The 24359-nt window shown below is 44.9% G+C and overlaps 2 protein-coding genes across 2 annotated transcripts in view; both read right to left on the bottom strand.

The window, feature by feature from the left end:
- LOC103540419 (olfactory receptor 2G3-like) overlaps positions 1-24359 on the bottom strand; it is a 114672-nt gene that overhangs the window by 17801 nt on the left and 72512 nt on the right. The window lies entirely within an intron of this gene.
- LOC103540416 (olfactory receptor 2G3-like) lies at positions 6644-7591 on the bottom strand. Its single transcript, XM_008506993.1, has one exon. It carries the CDS (start codon positions 7589-7591, stop codon positions 6644-6646), a length of 948 nt encoding a protein of 315 aa, XP_008505215.1.

Raw genomic sequence — 24359 nt, 5'->3', positions numbered from 1 at the left:
ATTTTCTGACTTTGTCTACCTATTTACCTCCTTACTCCATGCTTTTTAACTCCTTTCTTACTTTTTTTTCCAGGTATGAGGGCCTTCTTAAGGATTTCTTGTGTGGGGGGGTGTGGGTGTCTTGTGGCAATGAACTCCCTTAACTTTTGTTTATCTGGCAAAGTTTTTATTTCTCCATCATATCTGAAGGATATTTTCACTGGATAGAGTATTCTTGGCTGAAAGTTTTTGTCCTTCAAAGAGTTGAATATGTCATTTCAGTTGCTCCTAGCCCATAAGGTTTCTGCAGAGAAATCCACGGAAAACCTGATGGGGGTTCCTTTGTAGGTTATTTTCTTCTGCCTTGCTGCCCTTAGTATTTTTTCTTTGTCATTCACTTTTGCCAGTTCCACTACTATCTGCCTTGCTGTAGGTCTTTTTACATTGACGTATTGAGGACATCTGATAGCCTCTGCCACATGGATTTCCATCTTTTTCCCTAGGTTTTGGAAGTTCTCTGCTATTACTTCTTTGAACAAGCTTTCTACTCCATTCTCCTTCTCTTCTCCCTCTGGAACACCTATAATTCTTATGTTGCATTTCCTAATTGAGTTGGATATTTCTCAGAGACTTTCTTCATTCCGTTTTAGTCCTCGCTCTCTCTCCTCCTCTATCCGGAGCATTTCAACATGTCTATCCTCGATTATGCTGATTCGCTCCTCTATGGTGTCTGCTCGAGTGTTCAGGGAATCCATATTTTGTCCATTGTGTCTTTCATCTCCAATATTTCTGATTGATTCTTCTTTATAGTTTCAATCTCTTTTGTAAAGTAGCTTCTGAACACATTGACTTGTTTCTCTACATTCTCTTTTAGCTTGTTGAGTTTTTTGATGATGGCTATTTTGAATTTTCTGTCATTTAGATTACGTATTTCTGTGTCTTCAGGACTGAGGTACTGGGTACTTGTCATTTTCTCTCTGGTCTGGAGATTTAATATAATTTTTCACATTGCTAGAAGGCGCGGCTCTGTTTTTGTGCATGGTGGTATTATTTGGTTGCAGTTACCAGCGATTGCCACTGGGTGGGGGTCAAGAGCTGCATATTCTGAGCCCTGTGCCTTCACAGTTGGTGGAGCTGTGCTGGGGTGGGTGGGGGCAGGGGGGTGAGAGGGCAGGGCGGGGGGGCGCTTTCTTCTGCGTGCTCTCAGGGGTTTCTCACCGTGCCCTTGCTATCTGCTCTCCTGGGATGTTGCCTTGATGAGGTCACCCCGTGTTAGCTTTCACTTTGGTAGGGGCTTTCCTCTAGGCTGTGGGGCCCCTTGGGGGTCTTTAATGTTTCAGTGAACAAACGTCCCCTCATCTGTTACTTCCCTCTCAGAGGCTGCCTGTGGTCCTGGATCCCAGTCTTTAGCAGAGAGAGTGAAGTATTCTCCTACCCCATTCCATCTCCTCTGAGGGGGGCTCCAGCCTCCCTGTCCTCCATTGTATGGCTGTGTGGGTCTCTCAGACATCTTTTGTGTTGTGTTTGGATGTGCTCTGTTGGAGTATGAATGTCTTTTTCATTGTGTGGTGGAGAGGAAAGATTACCAGGAACGCTCACTCTGCCATGATGCTAACGTCACTCCCCCTTCCACCTTGGGGTGGGTGCTGGCCCAGTGGTGGCCAGGTGGTTTCTGGAGCTGAGACTGACCCACTGTTCTAAAGGAGCTGCCTCCTGGAACCTGGGCCCCCAGCACCTGCTGCTATTATTTTTAATGTTCTGGGTTTTTGCACATATAAGGAAATCCTCTCTTTCCTCTCAAGCTATCTCTAACACTCAGTTTAGTAGAGCCTGTTTTTGTAAACTGAAATGAAACATTTTGAACTGACACCTAATTCTTATTAACTCACCAGAATTCAGAAACTCAAATTAGCCTCCTTACTTTTCATAACAATGCAGTTATTAGCATACCTTCAATAAGAATCCGTTTTCTTTCTAACCAGAATAGACTTGGTCAAATTGATTGTATAAAACCAAGTTTGTATTTGACAGTTATTGTTTCTTAGTCAGGCACAACAAGCTACTATTTAGTAGCAAGCGTTGACTTTATTGTGAAGTCAATCTCTACAGAGCCCTCCCAGGAAAGCTGATGTGGTGTCTGGCTTCCAAGATCCCAGTCTTACAGATGGTAAGGAATATCACCTGCTGGCCAGCAGGAACCTTAGCAAATTTGGAGGCCTTGCTAGGAGAGGAATTCACCCAAGTTGACTACTGCATGGAAAATGGAAAGAAGAGAATTTCTTGGGCTGGTTTTCCAGCCTCAGTATAGAAGTAATAGAGGATTTTAAAAGTCCAATTTGAGATTCCTTATGCAAAGTTCCAGGCAGAAGTTAATTCTGTGGCCTTGGAAGTGGTTCAATACTGCATGTCTGTAGATGAAGCCAGGTACCCAAGGGTTACTGTAAATATTCAATAAGAACATAATTACCCTTTGAACTTTTTCCCAACACAGATACAAATGAAGAGAATTTAATCTTGTTAATTTGCTGTTTTCTTGTTTAGCCTGAGGGGTGACTCAAGGGTCAAAGGATTTATGAACTTGTTTTGCAGAAGAAAAAGAACACCTTTAAGGAAGTTACAACCACCAGATAACCATCTCCCAGCTGCTGTTGATGCCCAGAAGTCAGATTGCCCAAGGGCTTATCTGGAGTGAAAGAAACATGGACTTCCCCTTTGTTTCTCTGAAACTCCTCCCCAAGCCCCTTAGCTCTATAAAGATCCCCTGCTTTCTTCTTTTGTTAGGGTCGACTTGGGAGAACCTATCCTCTGGCCTTCTTGTTTTGGCCAATTTGAATAAACCTTTCTCCATCTCCAAGCACTGGTGTCTCAGTGAATGGGTTATTGCACACTGGGCATACAAACTTGAGATTAAGAGGTTCAGTATCAGATTTGCAAAGCAAACTGAAGGAGGCATATATGGTCACGTTCCTGTTGTACCTCCATACACAATGAGGCCAGACATAACGAGACCAGTTTTTTTGTGATCAAGAACAATCTTATACTACTCAGCCATAAAAAAAAAGACGAAATTGTGACATTTGCAACAACATGGATGGACCTTGAGGGTATTATGCTAAGCAAAATGGGTCAGACAGAGAAAGACAAATATCATATTATTCCCTTCATATGTGGAAGACAAACAAGCACACATAGATAAGGAGAGTAGATTGGTGGTTACCAGAGGAGCAGGGGGTGGGAGGAGGGTGAAAGGGGACAAGGGGCACGTGTGTGTGGTGATGGATGGGAACTAGACATTTGATGGTGAAAACAAGATGCAGTCTATACAGAAGCTGAAATATAATGGTGTACACCTGAAATTTACACAATGTTATAAACCAATGTGACCTCAATAACAAAAGAAAGAATAATATTTGAAGGTTAAGTTCACAAAAGTGGATAATGTCAGAAAAAAATCATCTAAGACTTGCAAAAAAGCTGAAGGTCTTTCCTGGTGCCCTCTGGGTGCAGTGGTGGGTGTTGTCTGGCAGATCTTCTGAGGATCATATGACTTTATAAGTGTGGACTCCTTTAATTGACTTTCTATGGACAAGAGTATTTTACAGTTCTGCAGGTGTAGCTGTTAAGTTATAGAACACTGATAGCAGTGCAAATGATTTCCATCCATAGTAATACAAACTATTCCTATTCAAACAATGCAAATGAAATTTGTCCCATAGAGAATATAAACTTCTGTAAGTCAAATTCTCCTTTGAATTAGTCCTAACATCTTGCTGGTTCCTTCATGAATTAATGAGCTCAGTGAAATCTTTGATATATGTTCATTTAAGAAAAACCATAAAGGAAAAGATTCATAAGTTGTTTAAGAATTCTATTCATTAAAAGTCATTATTCTCTTCTCTTCTGTGCTGTTCATCGAAAGAAAATACAAAGGGAGGCTGGCCCCATGGCCTAGTGTTAAAGTTTGGCATGCTACACTTCAACGGCCCAGGTTCACGGGTTCAGATCCTGGGCACAGAACTACACCACTCATCAGCCATGCTGTAGCAGTGACCCACATGCAAAATAGAGGAAGATTTGCACAGACGTTAGCTCAGGGTGAATCTTCCTCAAGTAAAACGAGGAGGATTGGCAACAGATGTTAGCTGAGGGCCAGTCTTCCTCACCAAAAACAAAAAAAAAGAATAGTTTTCGGTAGTGAAAACAAATCAACACAGATAAATATTAAAACTTATTGTTGAGTGATTAAATCAAGTTACAGAAGAATACGTACTGTATAATTCAATTTTTAAAATAATGAAAACAAATAAATTGTTTAAGAATTATATTTCTTCAAAAATATTAATAAAAGAAAAAAATTTTTAAACCCTGAAATAGAGACACTGAAGTGTTAACAGTAGTTATCTCCAGGGCTAAGACAATGGATGATTTTCATTTTCTTCTTTTTGTTTGCCTCTGATTTACAAAATTTTAAGAGTAAACATGCATTACTTTTGAAATAAAGAAAACAACTAATAAACTGAGAGAAGATATTTTCAATGCATGTAATAGACAAAGAATTAATATCCAAAATATATAATAAACTACAAATCAAGAAAAGACAAACAATATCTCACATTCATTGAACACTATTTGTTTTTCATGATCATAAATGCTTTACATGTATGATCTCATTTAATCCTTCCCACAACCTTCTGAGGTCCAGACTATGTTCTCATTAAGAGATGAGGAAACTGAGACTCAGAGAAGTTAGGTAACTTGCCTATCAACACTGAGTTAGAAAGGGGTAGAGCTGGGATTAGAACACAGAAGACTGATTCCTAGCTTACTTCACTCCATGACACTACCAACAATCTAATGGAAAGATGTCAAATTCACTAGCAACCAGGAAGTTACAAATGGAACAAAAAACAATGTTACCACTTTTCATCTATGAGATAGATAGGAACTTTAGAATATTTGAGATGGATAATATCCAGAGTTGATGAGAATGAAAGGTGTAGATAATTTATGAGTATCTAGTAAATTTGAAATTTCTTTGATTCTACAATCTTCCAAGTCCACTGCTATATGTAAATCCTCGAAAAAATACTTATATATGGAGAAATGTCCAAAGCCATTAGTTGCAGAATTGTTAAAATATTGGAAAGTTTGGAAATTAACAAATGTTCAATAATAAAGAATTAGATAAATGAATGTGGTATATTCAAATGCTTGCTCAAGAGAATGAATTAGGACTATAATTACCAAATGAGTAGATGTTAGAAACACGGTGTTGAATTTTTTCAGAGTGATACCGATATCATGCTGCCATTATAAATTTTTAAACTCATTCAAGAAAATTTTGCATATTGCTTATGGATGTGATTGTATGTAAGCAAAAATTTACAAACACCGAATAGACTTCAATTGAATGATAGTGGTTGATTCAGAGGAGTTGGGAATATTCAAAGGGCACTTCAACTTTATCTCTAATTATCTAATCCTTTTTAAATAAAGGAAAAAAGACTCAGACTAAATATGGCAAAATATTAACAAGTGCTTGTTTTTGATGTGGCAAAATGGGGTCTTTGTTATGTTATTTTCTTTCTTTTTTGGGGGAGAGGAGAGAGGTTTGCCCTGAGCTAACATCCGTTGCCAATCCTCCTCTTTTTTTTTTTCTTGAGAAAGAGTCACTCTGAGCTAACATCTGTACCAATCTTCCTCTACTTTATATGTGAGATGCCTCCACAGCATGGCTGATGAGTGGAGTAGGTCTGCACCCAGGATCAGAACCCGTGAACCCAGGGAGCCAAAGTGGAGTACTTGGGACTTTAGTTGTGGTGCTGGCCCCTGTTATATTATTTTCTATGATCTCATTCTCTGTGTCTCTGTCTACTCTCTCTCTCTCTCCACATACATATATATATGTAGGTAGCTATACATATAGAGATACACAGATATAGATACATGTCTACTCTCTCTCTCTCTCCACATACATATATATATGTAGGTAGCTATACATATAGAGATACACAGATATAGATACACATATACACAGTTATTTTTCTTTTGTGAAATATATATATTTTTTTTCAAAATAAAAGTGAGATTTAAAATGTAAAACCAAGCAAGAGTGAGTTTCACAAGCTGAGTCCAGACAGATAAATTACTAGTCTTTTGTTACACAGATACATCTAAAATAATTCTATCTTAGATTTTATAGCACCTAGTGCAAAAAGAAATGCTAAGTATTACTTGTAGGTAGAGAGAGTTCCTACATAATCTATCTACTCCTTGTGTCATTTTCACCCCTAAATCCTTTACACTGTAGACAAGCATGTGTGCTTGTTAAATATTTGGCTGTGATCACATTGAACTGACATGAACTTCCAGAGGTGAGGAGAGAATCCAGGAAAAGCAATAAAGCAATGCCCTTGAACCATAAGGACACAGTCATTGTAGAAGAAATCCTTTGCTTTCAATACTCAACTGAGTGAGTTGGGTGGTGGTAACTGAAAATTTTCCAATCAATGGGGAGACTTTTAGTTTAGGAGTGGCCACACCCTCTCTTGGTTGCTCACAGCCCCAGAAAGGTTCAGGCTGATCAGAACTGATGTATTTTCTGATGCCACGTGTGCCTTATCAAATCTGCTCACAATTCTGGACAACTTTGAAACATTCTGGATCACTGAGCTGTCCCTCTGTCGCCAAACACTTTCAGAAAGGCCCCCTTTACATCCTTGTTCCGGAGGCTATAGATGATGGGGTTGAGGAAGGCAGAGACTACGTTATAGAACAGTGCTAGCTTTTTGTCCCTCTCTGGGTCATACCAGGAGCCAGGCCTCATGTACATGATCATGGCTGGCCCATAGAACATGGTGACCACAGTGATGTGAGAAGCACACGTAGAGAAGGACTTAAGCCTTCCCTGGGATGAGCGGATTCTTAAGATGGAAGCAAAGATGCAGACATATGAGGCCAGGATGAGGGAGAGTGGGACCAAAAGCAGGATGAAACCCAAGATGAAGTCCACCTGGTCATTGAGGGATGTGTCTGCACAGGCTAATTTCAGAGCAGCAGGGACCTCACAGAAGAAGTGGTTTATCTCATGGGGGCCACAATAAGGCAGACGCTTGGTGAAGACAGTGTAGATCAGAGCCCCAGCTATGCTAATGAAACAACAGACTATGACCATCTTGATACAAATGGGATGGCTCATGAGTAGGGTATAGTGAAGGTGGAAACAAATGGCCACATACCTGTCAAGGGCCATAATGGCATAGAGGACACACTCAGCAATGCCTAGGACCAAGAAGATGAACATCTGGGCTACACAAGCTCCCCAGGAGATGGTCCTCCTTGGATGCGTCACAATAACCAAAATCTGAGGCACAGTTGTGGTGATATAGCTCACGTCCACCAAGGAGAGAATACTGAGAAAGAAGTACATGGGTGTGTGGAGGTGTGAATCCAGGTAGATCAGGGTGATGATCAGTCCGTTGCCCAAAAGGGTGATGAGATAGAGGAGGAGAAAGAAGGTGAACAGGGCCATTCTGATCTGTGATTCACTGGAGAAGCCAAGGAGGAGGAACTCGGACACAGAGCTCTGGTTCTGTTTGCCAAGGCCCTGCATGGTGATCTCCCAAATAAAGTGACAAAGAGTTCCCTATTCCGTCCTTGGCCTTGGGGGAGGGAGAACAGAGTTGACAGAAGCTGAGTCACACACACAGCACCTTGCACAGCAGCTTGCATAGATTTGGTCAAAACTTTGTTGAGTTGGATGAAAAGGGATAGGAAGCTAGGGCAGCTCTGGCACTGGGAAATAAATCAGAAGATCTGGATTCCTACATGTAATAGATTATAGAATGGCTGACGGCCCACATGCTCTTGTCTGGAAACCACCTTCACCTACAGAAGGCAAGGCATTAGGGAGCCATGTTTCTAACAGGGGACCTAGCCAACCTCTGGCCACTGCCGAATTCTACCACCAGTGTACACTTGTCCCAATCTGGGGGACAATTCGCTGAGAATTTAAAATGATGACACTGAAAGTCTTTGTCAGTGGGCTGTGGATGCCTGAGGTACTATCAACCCCGAGCTGGTGTGGTGGTAACTCAAAGTCACAGGGGAGCTGAAGCTAAAGAGAAGAAAAGTGAAGGCCTTGCAGAGATGATAAAAGAGCAGACATGCTGGGAAGCAGAGAGGAGAGACCTCACAGCCCTGAGCAAGTGAGAGAGTGAATCTGGTTCCTGACTTGCTACCCCAGTTCCCTTGATACCTGTCTGAGCTTTGTTTCCTGTGCTTGGATATCTGTGGGATTTTCTGTTGAATCCTTACAATGACCACCCATGACCACATGTTAAATTCAGCTCTTCCTGAATGTCCCATGGTTGTCACTTACCCAGCTGCGTGAGCTTGGGCAAGTCTCTTTGCCTCCACCAGCCTCAATTTCCCCATCTGTTAGATAGAGATGAAACATCTATGGCACAGTGTAGTGGCAAGGAGCATGTGAGATACTGTATGTCAAGAAATTTTGCAAAATATGAGACACTAGACAAGTAAAAGGGTCAGTATAAGTGGAACAATTTTGGAAATCAGAAGAGTGGGAGGCTGGTCCTGACCCTGCCCTTGATTTGCTGTGTGATCTTGGGTGCTATTGGACTTGAGCACTCCAAAGGACCCTTTCGACACTGCTATTCTTTCACACCAGAAATACCAGGCTGGAGACCTGTGATTGCATCAGTGCCAAAGCACCAAGGGGAGGGCTGAGCTGAACAGTCAGCTTAGCAGGATTGTGTTGCAGGAGATTCTCTCTGGGAGTTGGAGACATGAGACCAGAGCATAGGAGAGTACCTGGAGCATAGACTTGGGCGCCAACACATCTGAGCCTTGTACCCTCTTTATCTACTCCCAAGTCACTTAGCTTCCTATCAGTTATTGCTGCTCCGTAGTGGAGATTGTATGAAATATACCTCGTCTATTGAAAGTCCTCAATAAATGGTAGCAATTTAGGTAATGGGAAGGTGGGTGGCAGGAGGAGTGGAAGGAGAAGAGAGGAGCTATCATAGCATATTCAAACACCTAAGGTTCCTGAGGACAGGGCAGAAAACAAGATTATGAGGACTGATTGCCGCAGGATGTGGTGGAGGTCTGGAGGATGGAAAAGTTGTCTGAGCCTATATGGGCAAAACAAGATGGTGTGATATTTTTGTGCTGAGCTTTAGGGAACACCAATAATTGGATGAAGAAGAAAACTGTCCTAGGTCAGGAACGCTGGTGAAGGGAAGAGAAGAAGTAGGGAAGCTCAGAATCTTAGACCCTGAGAGGGGAGATTTTCAATAGCTTAGCATTGGTCAGCAGTGCAAACAGCAAACCCTGAAGCCTCGATGATGAAAGGTGCGAATGAGGAGGTGATCACATCCTCCTTTCTACCAGTCCACACCTCAGACCTGGACTTTTTCAGTGGCTTCTTACTGACCTCCCTTCCTGGTCCACTCCTCAGATACTGTTTCATCTATCGTGTCCTTTCTCAGATTGGAATTTTAGGCCTCTGCCACGTGGATCTAACTAATTTTCCAATCTGTGTGACTTGCCAACACCTCAGTGAGACTTCTGAGCCGTGATGCTAATAGCACGGCCACCAAAATGATCCTCATTTGGGCAGCTGGGATGCCCCTCCTCTCTGAGCCACAGATCTTCCCAGCTACCTGTCTTTCTTACTATCTGCCATATGTGCCATGCAGATGTCCACCACAGTTCCCTCAAGTTGTTCATCTGCTGGGAATGCCTACTGTAATCCTTTCTGCTTCTTCTCAACCTTCAAAGCCCAGCTTAGAATTTCCTCCTCCTTACCAACTAGTCCAGCCTTGTAGATTTTGTGTATTGTCCTCCCACCCAGGCTGCAGGCAGAAGCTATGTCTTTTTTAGATCTCTCCACAGTGTCTACTAGGGATGGACAGACTGCTTTCAGAGCCCCACTCCAGTGCCTGGTGTCTGGCTGTATGTCCTTCCAGGCTCTTAACTACTAATCTCGATTGCCTCTCTCAAAGGCACCCATGAAGAAACAATCACGTCAAGCCTTTATGCTAGGAAAATGCCATATCCATGTCCACTCTCCTTTCTCCATCTGCCAATGCTTCCTTGTCCCTTCCCAGCCTCTGCTCCTCTGGTGGAGAGGAAGGAAGAGGATATCTTGTCAGCAGCATGCCAGGGAGCCCCAGGACACCTTTTGGGTGTGGGGATGGGAGGGTGCTCCTGAGAAAAACCTGTGCAAGCCTGGAAAGTGCACTGGAAATTCCACACCTGCTTAGTGAGGGCAGGTGCTCCCTGCTCTCCTCCTCCAGTGAGTAGGGCAGAGAAGACTAGGGTCCTTTGTCCATTCTTGGGGATGCCCAGGAAAGGAAACTCCCAGAGCCCCTCCCTCAGTCCCACTTACAGGTGACCAGCCCCCTGTTCTTCTGCCGGAGTAGCCTCCCTCACTCCTGCGGTAGCATCTGCCTGTTTTCTCTCGGTCTTGCATGTAAGAGAAAGCGGTTCACCCTTCTCCTTAGCACAGTGGCCCTCCAGGGGAGAGCCGTGCCTCTCTTAAGGGTGTTGGACACAGAGCAGCCCTGGAGGGAGGGGCTTCCAACCTGGCAGACTCAGGAGTACTCTTTGTATCAGGGTGGGGTTAGAGAGTGAATTTTCAATCCCTGGAAAGCCCTGACAACTCCCTGTCCATGCTGGTAAATGGAGCACAGAACCCCTGGGCTGGATAAAATGCTCAGCCAGGAAGGTTAATGCCTCAAGACATTTTGGGCTTGGCCCCTGGAGCTAGTGAGCTGGGCAGTTTGTGAAGCTTCCATTAGGGGACTGAAGTTTCTCCCCACTGAGACTTGGAGGAGGGAGGAGTCCTAGGCTGAGCTTCAAGTCCCTGTATGACACAGTGATTAGAATAATAATAAGTGCTTTCCTTCCTTTGGAAGCGCTTTTGTGTGTCTTTGATATCCTCAGGCATCTTATACAAGGCCACAAACTTCGTAGAGGTAAAACTAAGGCTTGGGTATAGATAATATAAATGATGCTAATACTTATTAGTCTCCTCATTAACTACCATTAATGAAATCTACTATTATCCAAGGCCACACTCTTTCTTGTGGCATAAACGCTATCAAACCCATTACTATAACAACTACCTCCCATCGAACACTTACTCTTATCAGATGCTACACTGGGCTCTACACGTAGTATAATTAATCCCCACAACAAGATTGGTATGCCATTCGAAAGATAAAGAAGCACAAAGAATTTAAGAGAATTAAGTGGTTTGTTCGCACCACATAGCAGATAAATTGTATAGTCCGAATTTGAACCTAGCTCTGCCAGATTCCAAATCCTCCTTCTGCAGCATCTCTATGGCCAGGGTGCTGTAGGGGAGGAAGAACTATCCCTAACCTCTTGGTCTTTCTGGCTGGTCTAAGAATTAAATTGGCATGAGACAGAATAGCAGGAGAAAACCAAACAAAGTTTAATAACACGTATTCATGGGAGAAACCCAGGAAAACTGAGTACCTTGCCAAAATGACCAAAGCCACCACTTTAAAATACCATCTTCAGCTAAAGACAAAGGAGGATGTTGAGGGTAGTGGTTTGGGACTTCAAAAGGGAGGAAGCCAATTTACACGGTGATGGAAAAGCAAATGTTTGGTCAACAAATATTTGCTGGGCCATCTATAGACAATGTGATGACAGAGAGAGGGAGAGGGAGATTGCTTTGATAAGAATGGGCTTAGCAAGGATCCTCCCAGTCTATTGCACCCAGGATTATCTGTGGTGATGGCCTGTCCCAGGGACAGGCTTTCTATCTTAAATTCTTTTAGGCAGTTAGGGGGAAGATCAAAGTTTCTTTCACAGTCTTTAGAAATAATTAAGCCAAAGAGACACATTTTGGGGTGGCCAATTTTGATCCCCCACAGTGCAATACTGGTTTACAATACTGGTGTGTATAGTCAGGCTGTAGAGCGTCTATAAGGCTGAACGTAGGAGTCAGGTGGTCAAAGCCTAGGACAGATGAGCAGTCTTCCTTGGACCCACTTAGAGGGCACTCTCCCCAACTAAGGGCTCTCTTGGGTCCTTCTGGAATTCCAAGAGAGAAAGACAGAAGAGTGGCTTGGCCTCATTAACTGCTGCAGGACGAAGCTCACTGGAAAGAAGCCTGCCTTGTGGGTGGGAGGCACTGAGATGGGCCAGGGCAGCAAGGTAGAATTTAAATTCTGAAGGGTGTGGTGATGAAAGTAAAGTTCAGGGCAAGATGAAGTCCAGTTTGGATGCTGGGGGACTTAAGGCCAATGGAAAATACTTCCACCTTGGTAAATGTCAGCGATGAGGAATTCAGGTCAAGTGATACTTAGAGGTCAAAGGGTGTCTGCATACAAGACAGTGCCTGAGCCACTGGTGGGACCTGAGGGGTAGAACTGGGTGAGTCCTGGTAACTGGGAGGGAGTTTGGAAAGAACAAATTATCTTAAAGGACAGATTCTCAAGGCAAAGACCAAAGAAGTCCTATTAGTACAACTGGAGCATGAACTTGGACAAGCCAGCAGCCAAGCAGATGCTATCTGAGATGCTATCTCAGAGTATGAGTTTGTGACCGCTTAGGTCCCCAGAGCTGTAGCACATTCATCCAGGTAACATGGATTTTCACAGCTAGCAAGTATCAGGCACAGTGCTTGGCCCCAACTGTGGGGAGACAACAGGACAGCCATGGGTAAGACTGGGTAGGCTGATCTCATATTCTAGTTTTTATAGAACAGTTCTGTTTTTTTCCTGCTTTAGATTAATTTACTCCTGTAATTATTTTAATCACTGCCTTTCACTCTCAAAATGTGTCTGAGTTTGGGTATTTGTATATTCTCCCAGCTTAGGAGGCCATGAGCCTGGTGGCTACCTGAAATAGAGCAGGCTACCCAGTCACATGCAGTAGATGTTATACAGTATAGTTATAGATTTTGATGTATTTCCTCTCTTGGCTATTTATCTGTTCTCTACATTATTCTCTTTCTCAGACTTGGGTTCTGAAACCCCAGAAGACACAGAAACAGTGTTTTTTTGTGTAACACAGGAAAAAAAAGGCCAGATTGGTGGTTGAATTCTCCACTGCCACCACTGCCTAGACATATGACCTTGGGCAAATTACGGTCCTTTTCTGAGCCTCATTTTCATCATATTTAGAATAGGAAACAATGCCATGAGGATTAAGAAGGTGCGTGTAAGATGCTTAGCACAGGTTCTGGCACACAGAAGGGGCTCAGTCAGTGGTAGGTCCTATCCCGACAATGATAAGTGATCAGTGTTAAGGGTCAGCCTCTTTCTTCGCCAGCAGGGGGCCACGACACCCTGTGGCAGAGCCCAGAGCCCAGACCTGAGCCCCTCTGAAGCCTGTTTTTATTCCAGCACAATTCTCTGCCTCTCAACTCAGTTTTTCTTCACCTAACTCTTGGCCATGGTGTTTTAACTTTTTAAAAATTTATTGTTGGACTCAACTTGCTAAACTTTTGTCAAGAATTTTTGCATCTGTGTTCATGAGGGCTATGAATCCGTAGTTTTCTTTTCTTGTAACATCTTTGGTTTTCATATCAGAGTGATGCTGGCCCCACAGAATGAGTTGGGAACTATCTTCACTCATCTTAAATTCTCTACAAGTGTTAGTGTAGACTTGGAAGTATTTCCTCCTTAAGGGATCTGTAGATTTCACAAGTGAATCCATCTAGGTCTAGAGTTTTCTTTGTGAAAAGGTTTTAACTCCACATTCATTTTTTAAAATAGATATATGGCTATTCAGGCTGCCTATTTCTTTTCCAATGAACCTTGGTAGTTAATGTCTTCCAATTAATTTATCTATATTATCTAAGTTATCTAATTTGTCAGAATAAACTTGTTCATAATATTCTCTTATTATCTTTTTAATATCTATAGAATCTATAGTGATGTTATATTTCTCATTCCTGATGTTGGAAATCTGGGTTTTCTCTTCTTTTTTCCTATCAGTCAGGCTAGAGTATTACGAACATTATTTATCTTCTCGGAAAAAAAGACACAAATAGCTTTTGGTTCCATAGACTTTTTTAAAAAATTGACGGCACATTGTTTCATAACATTATATACATTTCAGGTGTACATCATTATATTTCAACTTCTCTATAGACTACATCATGTTCACCACCAAACATCTAGTTGCCACCCGTCACCATACAAATGTCTCCCTTTACCCCTTTCACCCTTCCGCACCCTCCTTTCCCTCTGATAACCACCAATCCATCTGTATCTATGTGTTTGTTTATTTGTTGTTGTTTTATCTTCCACATATGAGTGAAATCATATGATATTTGTCTTTCTCTGTCTGACTTATTTCACCTAGCATAATACCCTGAAAGTCCACTCATGTTGTTGCAAATAGCACAGTTTCATCTTTTTTTATGGCTGAGTAGTGTAAGACTATTCTTTCTTTCTTTCTTTTTTTTGGTGAGGAAGATTGGCCCTGAGCTAACATCTGTGCCAATCTTCCTCTATTTTGTATAAGGGGTGCTGCCACAGCGTGGCTTGATAAGTGGTATGTAGGTCTGTGCCTGGGATCTGAACTGTGAACCCCGGGCTGCCAAAGAGAAGCATGCGAACTTAACCACTATGCCACTGGGCTGGCCCCTATATGATTATTGTTGATCCCAAAAAAACTGGTCTCATTATGTCTAACTTCATTGTTTATGTAGGTGTAGCAGGAATGTGTACCAAATATGCCTCCTCCAGTTTGCTTTGCAAATCTAGACACATGCAGTTTTGAGCCACTTCCAAGGCCACAGAATTAACTTCTGCCTGGAACTTTGCATAAGGAATCTCAAATTGGACTTTTAAAATCCTCTATTACCGGGGCTGGCCCCGTGGCCGAGTGGTTAAGTTCACGTGCTCCGCTGCAGGCAGCCCAGTGTTTCGTTGGTTCGAATCCTGGGCGCGGACATGGCACTGCTCATCAAACCACGCTGAGGCAGCATCCCACATGCCACAACTAGGTGGACCCACAACGAAGAATATACAACTATGTAAGGGCGGGGGGCTTTGGGAAGAAAAAGGAAAAAATAAAATCTTAAAAAAAAAAAATCCTCTATTACTTCTTATACTGAGGCTGGAAAACCAGCCCAAGAAATTCTCTCCTTCACGTTTTCCCTGCAGTAATAATTTGGGTGAATTCCTCTCCTAGCAATGCCTCCAAATTTGCTAAGGTTCCTGCTGGCCAGCAGTTGATATTCCTTACCACCTGTAAGACTGGGATCTTGGAAGCAAGACACCAGGTCAGCTTTCCTGGGAGGGCTTTGTAGAGATTGACTTCATGAGTAAAGTCAACCCTTGCTACTAAATAGTAGCTTCTCCTGCCTGGTTAAAAAATAATGACTCTCAAATACAAACTTGGTGGGGTTTTATTAAAGATTTTATTTTTTTCGTTTTCTCCCCAAAGCCTCCCAGTACATAGTTGTATATTCTTTGTTGTGGGTCCTTCTAGTTGTGGCATGTGGGACACTGCCTCAGCGTGGTTTGATGAGCAGTGCCATGTCCACGCCCAGGATTCGAACCAACGAAACACTGGGCCGCCTGCAGTGGAGCGCGCGAACTTAACCACTCGGCCATGGGGCCAGCCCCCAAACTTGGTTTTATACAATCAATTTGACCAAGAATATTCTGGTTAGAAAGAAAACAGATTCTTATTGAAGGTATGCTAATAACTATGTTGCTATGAAAAATAAGGAGACTAATTTGAGTTTCTGATTTCTGGTAGGATAAAAAGAATCAGATATCAGTTCAAAATGTTTCATTTCCGTTTACAAAAACAGGATCTACTAAATTGAGTGTTAGAGATAGCCTGAGAGGAAAGAGAAAGGAATTAACGTATATCCAAAAAACCAGAACAATAAAAATAACGGCAACAATGATCCAAACAAAAAACCTCATTAGTTCATTCAACTCTATGGTTAACTCTCGCTCTGCTGAATCTCGGATCTGCAGTCGATATCATGGGGTCCACTCTCTCACGTGATTCTTGGCAGGAGTCTGTTCCTCAAGGGCTGTTGGACCGATGGTCTCAGTTCCTCACTGCCTGTTGCCCAGTGGTCACTCTCAGTTCCTTGTCACATGGGCTTCTGCATAGGGCAGCTCACAACAAGGCAATGTACTTCATCAGAGGCAGTAATTGATAAGAGCCAGAGAGACAGTTCAAGGAAAATGGAAGTCCACAGTGTTTTATAACCAAATCTCAGAAGTGATACCCCAATCACAGTTGTCCCATTCTAGTCATTAAAAGGAAAATAGCAGGTCCAGCCCACATTCGAGGCTGGGGAATACACACAGGTGTCACTACCAGGAGCAGGATCGTTGGGGTCCCTCTTAGAAAGCTGCCAGCCTAGGAGGCACGTGAATGGAGATCAGGCAGAAAACGGCAAGTTGGTAATCATGAGCATGTGTGGATGGTAGGTGAAGTGATAATATGTGATGACCTTTCCCAAAAGAAGCACACACTCATTGACCTCTAGGTTCCTGATCTCATTCTCACAATAACCCTGTCCAATACATTAAATTACCTTTATTTTATAAATGAGGCAGAAAGAGCTAAACTGACTTGTTTCCCACCCAGCAAGTGTCAAAACAAGACTCAAACGTCTCTGTCCAGTCTCAAAGCTTGTGTTCCCTTTTCCATTCTACATGACTACCTGTCATTGCTGTCCTTGGACCCCGTTCTTCTCCTCTTCCAAAGTTTGATATTTGCCAGGATGGCTGGCAAACTTTTTGGCTTGGTTTTCAGTTTCCTCATCTGTAAAATAGGGACAGCAACTCCCGCTCAACATTGTAAAAAAAACATATTTCAAGTGTACCCTGTGGATATTTGCTTGCTGTTGGTCCCATCTTGTCTTATCTTCCCATATGGACAGAAACTATTTCTCCTAAGTTTTCTGGGACAGCACTGATTTGGGTAATCTTATTCTTATTAATACAGATATTTTGTTACATGCACACTATAATGAACTTTGCATATTTTTGTAAAATATTTCCTATTTTTATTTGCTCGTTCACATTCTGCCTTCTTTCAAAAAGGAGTTGAGGCAGCTGTTTTCCATATAAATAACTTGGCTTATCAGAAAAAAATTATCATTTGTCGAGTCATTTCTCTGGGATTTTGGGTAGGAAATCATGTTTGCCACCTTTATGGGGTTTGGAAGGGAGTCACCCTTGGGGAGCAAGTTACAAGGCTGAGTACAGATGTCTAGGAATGGGCTATGGACCTGAGCCATTAGTGGTGCCCACAGGAGGGCCACTGCACAGCTGCAGGTGTCCTCAGGGACTGGAGATCTAACTGGGAGCCCTCGGTTTAGCCAAACCTAAAATTCAAAACTGTTCCTCTGATGCCTACCTTCTCTCCGCCCCCTCACTAGGATGCCTTGCCCCATGCATAACATCTCTCAAGCTCTGTTCACACTGGACATAGTGACAGAACTTTCCGCCCTCCAAATGTACCATTTGGTCATTTAATCACTTAATACTTTTTGATGGCTCCTCTGTGTCAGGTTCTGTACTAGACACTAGAAATATAGACAAAAATGACACTATCACTACCCTCACATGGCTGGAAGGGGGGAATTCATGGCCATCTTCCTTCCTTCATCTGTATCTTTGCACACACTCTGGATACCCTGGATAGCCCTTCTCTGCCTTCGCGATCTATCAAACTCCTATTCTTTCTATTCTTTTGAGACCCAACTCAAATATTGCCTCTTCTGTGAACACTCTCCTGCATCCTTCAGAGAAAAAAAGTCAGCAGGACCCTCCTGTATGTTCGTACGTAATTGTTTGTGTACCATTCCCCGTGCACTAAGGACACTTGCTTCCATCTGCATCTCCTCAAGCAGTCCACAGGCCAGCATGGGCAGGGTGAGGGCCAAGTCTTGTTCCTAATTTTGTCTTCAGTGACCAGCAACATCTGATACACTATCAGCCCCTTTGAGTGTTTGCCAAATCAATCAGTCAATCAATGAAATCACGGCACAAATAGAGAGGAACAGAATGAGCAAAGGACTGTTCCCATGAAGAAAGAGCTGACAGGTAGGCATGAGAGTGTCAGGGAGGAGCTGTGAAGGGCCTGGGAGTGGGTGTTTTCCAGGGAGCGGGCTGTGGCAGCATCCTAGGCTGAGGCAGCAGCATGAGGAGCAGCTTGTCTGGGGATCTATGGGTGGTTCAGACTGCCTGGAGTGCAAGGTGTGAGTCAAAGGACTGCAGGAGGGGAGGCTGGAGAGGTGGCGGGAGTCAGCTCAGGAAGGGCTTTGGCTGCTGGACAGAGGATCTGGGTCTGAATTCCACAGATGGGAACTGTTGGCCAATTATGAAGTAGACTCTGATAGACTTAAACGAAAAGAAGTTTATTTGGAGTATGTTAGGACTGCAGCCCCGAAACACAGATTCAGGTAGCATTTGAATCATGTTCTGGCCCTTGAAGGGAGAGGGAAGGGCTTACAGTCATGGCTAATAAAGACAAACAAAAAAAGAGGAAGGAATTGATGCTGAGCAAGGGCTCGATCTGCTCGCTGTGGGACAAAAGTTAGTCCGTCAAGATGCGAAGCAGTGGAGAGAGAAAACTTTATTGAGCAATGAGCTAGCTATCAAACGATGGCAGACTAACGTCCTAAAAAAAATAAGCCAACTTAAAGGGGAACTGATTTGGAAATGACTTAACACAAGGCAAACAGGGTTGGGGCGAGGGCTCCGGAGTGTCAGGTGTTGGATGACCGCAGAATGCTGGGTGCCTCTCTGTATACAAAAGTTTCGGATCCACTGAATGTGACATTCCTGAGGAATGTAAGAAAACATTAGTTATTTTCTTATGAGAGAGAAGAAACAGTTTGGGCAGAGGACTTAAATATTCTGCTAACAAGTCATTCTCTCTCCTGGTTACTGATTAGCTTGCTTACATGTAGTTCTAAGCATTTCGCTGAAGCACTCTGTGAGAATAAGACAAGAGTGTGGTTTAGACATGGAGTCTCTCATGCCAACTCGGTCTCAGAACGTCTTTTAACAAATTCCAGGTGCAAGGTAGTCATAGGGAGTGTCAGTTGAAACAAGCCATTAAAACTTAGGAATGTAGAAGATGACCCTGACAGGAATGAGATCTCTATCCCGATAATGTCATCTTCTTTGAAAAGACCTGCAGATGCATTTCAGGCATCTAATGAGTTCAAGAGTTCATCCTGAAGGAGGAATTTGTTCCTCTCTTCTTCATGTCCACCTGGCTCCATTTCAGTTCCTTAACATGAGAGACTCCATCTTCTTCAAGTCCACAGAACCAAGGAAGGTTCTGAGCAGGGGAGGAAGAAAGTCAGAGCAGCAGGTTAGAAAGACGATGCCAGCGGCCGTGTGAAAGCTTATTGCCTATAGAGCCAGTGTGATAGTGTGTGATGTTATGATTTATAACAAGGAATATATATTTGGTCTTCGTCTTGCTTCTGGCACAAGGCTCCTAAAACCCTTGGAATTTCCTGAGTGATGAGAACCATAAACGTGTCTTTTGTTATGTCAGTGAGGTGACTTTCCGAAAGTCCCTAGGTAACCTAAGGATGGGGGCTGGTCACCAGTGGAGCCAACCCTGTGATTAAAGGGTGGGAACTTTCAGTCTCAACACATAGCGCCCCCACTACCCCCACCACCACCTCTTGGGAGAGGAGAGGGGCTGGAGATTGAGTTCAATTGCCAATGGCTAATGATTTAATCAATCACGCCTATGTAATGAAGCCTACATAAAAACCCAAAAGGATGGGTTTGGAGAGCTTCTGGGTTGGTGAACATGTGGAGATGGGGGGAGAGTGGTGCACTTGGAGAGCACATGGAAGCCCCACCCACCTCCCCACATACCTTGCCCTATGCATCTCTTTCATCTGGCTGTTCCTAAGTTACATCCTTTTCTAATAAACTGGTAATCTAGTAGGTGAAATGTTTCTCAGTTCTCTGAGCTGCTGTAGTAAATTAATTGAACTCGCGGAGGGGGTTGTTGGAAGCTCCAATCTATAGCTGGTGGGTCAGAAGCACGGGTGACAACCTGGACTCCTGATTGGTGTCTGAAGGGCTGGGAGGAGGGACGGTCTTGTAGGACTGAGCCCTTCACCTGTGGGATCTGACACTATCCCCAGGTAGATTGAATTGAATTATAGGAGACCCAGCTGGTGTCAGAGAATTGCTTGGTGGTAGGGGAAAAAGCCCACATTGGAATTTGATGTCAGAATCGTTAACCTGGTTGTTGAACTCGGGCCCTGCCGCCTGAGAAGGGAGGTGGATCACAGACCTAGAGTCCCTGAGTCTCAGGGTAAGCAGCCAGGGAGAGGGCGTTCCAGGCTGAGCCAGAGAAATGCTGGAAAAGAAACAGCCCCCCCAGAGATGTGAGGAGGCCCCTGGGATGGGAGCTTCCCTGTGGGGCAGGAAAAGAACTCTAGCCTTGAGGGTCTTAGACGGAGCCGAAGTCAGAGTTATCTGGATGTGGACACCACCAAATCCTGAGCTCCCCTCGAGTGGAGGACGAGGCCTCTGTGGGTCGGTCAGTGCTGCAGGGGACTCAGTGCGGGGGTCAGGATCAAGAGGGCAGGAAACAGGAGACAGACCTGTCACCGAGGAGGAAGTGCCCAGCCCTCAGGTGGCCAGAGGAGTGGCCAGCAAGGAGGAGAGACATGGGCCTTCACCCATGGAGTGTAGGGCGCCATGAGGCTCCAGGGGCCCCAGCTCCATCTTCCCACCACCTACCACACCCAGGAGCCAGGCTTGACTGAGCCCGGGTGGCCCAGCCTAAGGAGCCCTCCCATCCCAGAGGCCAGGCTCTTGGGCTCAGCTCTCATCAGCCCGTCCCCTGTGTGGCTCCCGACTTTGCCCAAGCCCCAGTGTTGCTCTTGCAGGCACATGTTGGGCCAAGTTCCAACTGAGCCATCTGTGAGCAAGTGGCCTTGTGGTGCTCAGAAAGGATGGAGCCGCAAGTTTCCTTTGCCCTCCAGGCAGACTGGACTCCTCCCAGCCTTTGGCTGGAGACATCCAAGGAGAGGCCTCCAAGGTCTGCTGCAGGCTCCCTCTGTCTCAAACCTGCAGGATGCATGTTCTTTCTGTTTGCTGTCTTAAGTCCTCAGAGCTGCAGTTCTGGGAACGTCTCTCCATGAGAAGAGAAAAGGTCTTCATCAAGTGATCTGAAATGCCAGAACACTCTCTCCAGGGGCTGAGACCTGAGAGCCACTGGGCAGGTTAAGACCTCCATGGGCACTGTACTTTATAAGATACATTAAAATGTACCCACACCCCACGTTACATACGATTAATACATCACTTACTATATAACTACCTAAGAGCTTAATGAGTTGCAGTTGACTCATAAAATGTTACATTTAATAGTCATTTAAACATTTGCTAACTTTTATTTTTCAGGATTCCTAGTTTTGAGCCAATAATCTTTTCTTTCAGGTCTCCAAGCTGTCTGTAGACTATGAAAGCTCAAGGACCTCAGACATTTGCTTATAGCGCCTACGGAAAGAAACAGCCCTGGGGATGCCACCTGGCAGGAGGAGAGGACAATTTCTTGGCCTTCATCACCCTTGACTTCCCAGGATGCCTCATTCTTGTTGTTCCTGGGAAAGGAGGAGCACCTGAGAAAAGACCAGCCCTTACAGCCCTGTGGGAGCGCCAGCACACACCCTCCCCAGCATCTGCACTCCTGTCCCCAGGCTCAGACTCCCCCAGCCCAACCTCCAGAGGGCAAGGCCTGAGCGTCCTTGGGGAGCGAGGTGCCTCCTTGGGAGCCTGGTGCTTCCTCCCTGGGCAGGAAGGCGGCTACAGCAACTGTCCTGCTAGGACCCTGGGGCCACGTGCCACACAGGAGTGGCCCCTTGAGTCTGAGGGAGCCCTGCCCACAATTCCCTTTCTGGCAGGGTTATAAGCTCAGGGTTATAAACTCAGGAGTGCCCCCAACTATTCTGGGGAGCAAGCGAGGCTCATGGCTCCCCCAGGCCCAGCCTCACAGGGAGCTCTGGGTAGGAGCCCAGCTGGGTCCACACTTCCCACTCACTGGCTGCCTGTCTGTCTCTGCTCTGTCCCTTTCCCCATGTCTGTGTGAGGGTGCTCATGGCTGCCTGTCTCTGCCTCTCTCTCTCTCTCTTTCTGTGTCCATCCGCTCCTTTTCTTCCTCTGGTCTGTTATTATCTCCCTTTCTCTTTCTTGCTTTCCATCCTTCTCCATCTGCCTCTTTCTGCCTCTGTTTCTGTTTTCTGCTCTGTGTTCTGCCTCCAAAGTTTGTGTCGCATCTCTCCCTCCTCTTTCTGTGTCTCTGGCTCTGAGGTTCTCTGACCGGGTCTTCATCCCACTCTTTCCTTTCTTTCCCTTTTGACTTCTCTGAGTCAAGACTTGACTTCGCTCTGCTCCTGGATTTGCCTGCAGCGTGGTCCCTCTCTTCCATCCCTGATTTTCCCCTCTTCTCCTCAGCCTGTTGCTGTCCCTTGGATTCGCAAGGATTTCTGCCTTGCAGCATTTCTCTGGGTCTCCGCCTTGAACCTGGTTCCCTGCCCATCCCTCCTCCACTGTTGCCAATCCCCTTTCCCCTCCCACTCCCTCAGACTCCACTGCTCCGTCCTGCTCTACCTTGTCTACAGTCACCCTATTTTCTTGATCTTGGACTTTCTTCCATCTCTTCTCTAGCTCCAGGAGACCGGATTTGCCCTGCCTCACTGCACCTCCCCTGATTGCCTCTGTCTCTCTCTGTCTGGTCTCTTCAGCTCTTCGTGGGACCCGTTGCCCCTTCTTAGCTCTCCTGTGTCCCTTTCTCACAGCCCTGGCTCACACCCCACCTTCTCAGCATCTCAGGCATTCTTTCCTGTCTCCTTTGTCTCCCTCAGTCTCCTTTTGTGCCTTCACCTTCTCCGTCCCGCTGACTCTCTGCCATTGGGTCTCCACGTCTCTATGCCACTTTCCTTTCATCTTTTTTCCTCTCCTTACACAAAAAGAAGAATAAATATTCTTCCTCCTGAGCCCCAATCCTCTTCCTCCTGTTGACGTCAATTGTGCTCCCAGCATCTGTTCTTCTCTCTTCTTGTCTGTGTCCCCAGATTCTTCTTCTCTGTGCCCCTCTCTGCCTCCTTGTCGCTTGAGTTTGTGCCTCTCTCTTCCTTCTGGGGCATCTCTATCTTCTTCCATCCTTCTCTCTACTTTTCTTGCTTTCTAGTTTTACTGTTTCTCTGGATCATTCTTAGCCCCTGCTGGTCTGTGCTGACACTGGGGAGTGTGTGTGTGTGGGTGATAAGACAGAGGGTGGGAGAAAGAGGAAGGGAGGAAAAAACATATATTTTCAGAATCTGACAGAATCAGATATCATTGCAATCAACCTCCTGTTTTTGCAGATAAGACACAATTACCTTCTCAGAGTCAAGGCAGTAAAGAGCCAAAGGGGAAATTCAGAACCATCCTGAGTCTTTCATCTTTTAGCCTGTGCTGCAGGTGAGTAGATATGAGAGGAGGAGATAAAGATGAAGGCCCAAAGTGAAAAAGCAAACAATATTTCTCTGATTCCTGTTACATCCTAACAAGGGTCCAAGGCTGGCACCCCAGCCCCAAGCTCTGGCCAACGTGGAGACTAGAGGCTGACCTCCTACCAGGACCTCGCAATCACACAACCCGTTTCTGTCTTCTTCTTGGTAACAGGGCATCATCAAACCTGGCTGTGGCAGGGTCAGAACCCGAGGTTCAGAGACGCCAAGCAACTGGCCATAATATACACAGCAAGCCAGCCAAGGAAAGTGAGAATGGAAACCAGTCCCCAGGCTCCGCTCTGAACAAAGACACAAACCCATCAAAAGGCAAGGAGTCCTGGGGGTCAGAGGCCTGTCACCCGCATCTTCTCTGCTTCCTCTGCCCTCAGCCTATGGGTACAAGCTGGAGGTAAGAACTGGCTGCCTCTCGTCACCAAGGCCCTTGTTTAAGGGCCTCCATCTCTCAGGAGCTGGGGACAGAATGTAGTTGGCACCATCAGGTTCCCTGCGTCCCTAAGTCCCATTTCCTGGCTCATGGCTCATCTCTGAGATCAGCAACTGGCAGTGTAAGAGCCTGGACTAGGTGTCAAGCCACTTGGGTGCTCACTCCACTTCAGACACTCTTGCTGTGTGAACTTAGGGCAGTTACTTCCCTCTCTGGGCTTTGATAAAATGAGTGGTTATCAAACTGAGCTTTAAGGAACCTTTAACTAGCAAGAGGAGCCTCTGGGAGCCACACGTGCCTCAGTGAGGAGGGTGTGGGTGGAGTGGGTTCTGAGCTCCTGCAGAAGTCTGCCTTTGACAAAAAGGTTCAAGGGTTTTTAAAAACCTGACAATGTATAACTCTGAA

This window comes from Equus przewalskii, chromosome 2 (genome assembly GCF_037783145.1).
Source record: "Equus przewalskii isolate Varuska chromosome 2, EquPr2, whole genome shotgun sequence".
Classification (NCBI taxonomy): Eukaryota; Metazoa; Chordata; class Mammalia; order Perissodactyla; family Equidae; genus Equus; species Equus przewalskii.
This window is presented reverse-complemented; position numbering and strand designations above follow the sequence as displayed.

Coding starts and splice junctions, on each gene's coding strand:
- LOC103540416 (XM_008506993.1), bottom strand. CDS start 7,591: ATGCAGGGCCTTGGCAAACAGAACCAGAGCTCTGTGTCCGAGTTCCTC.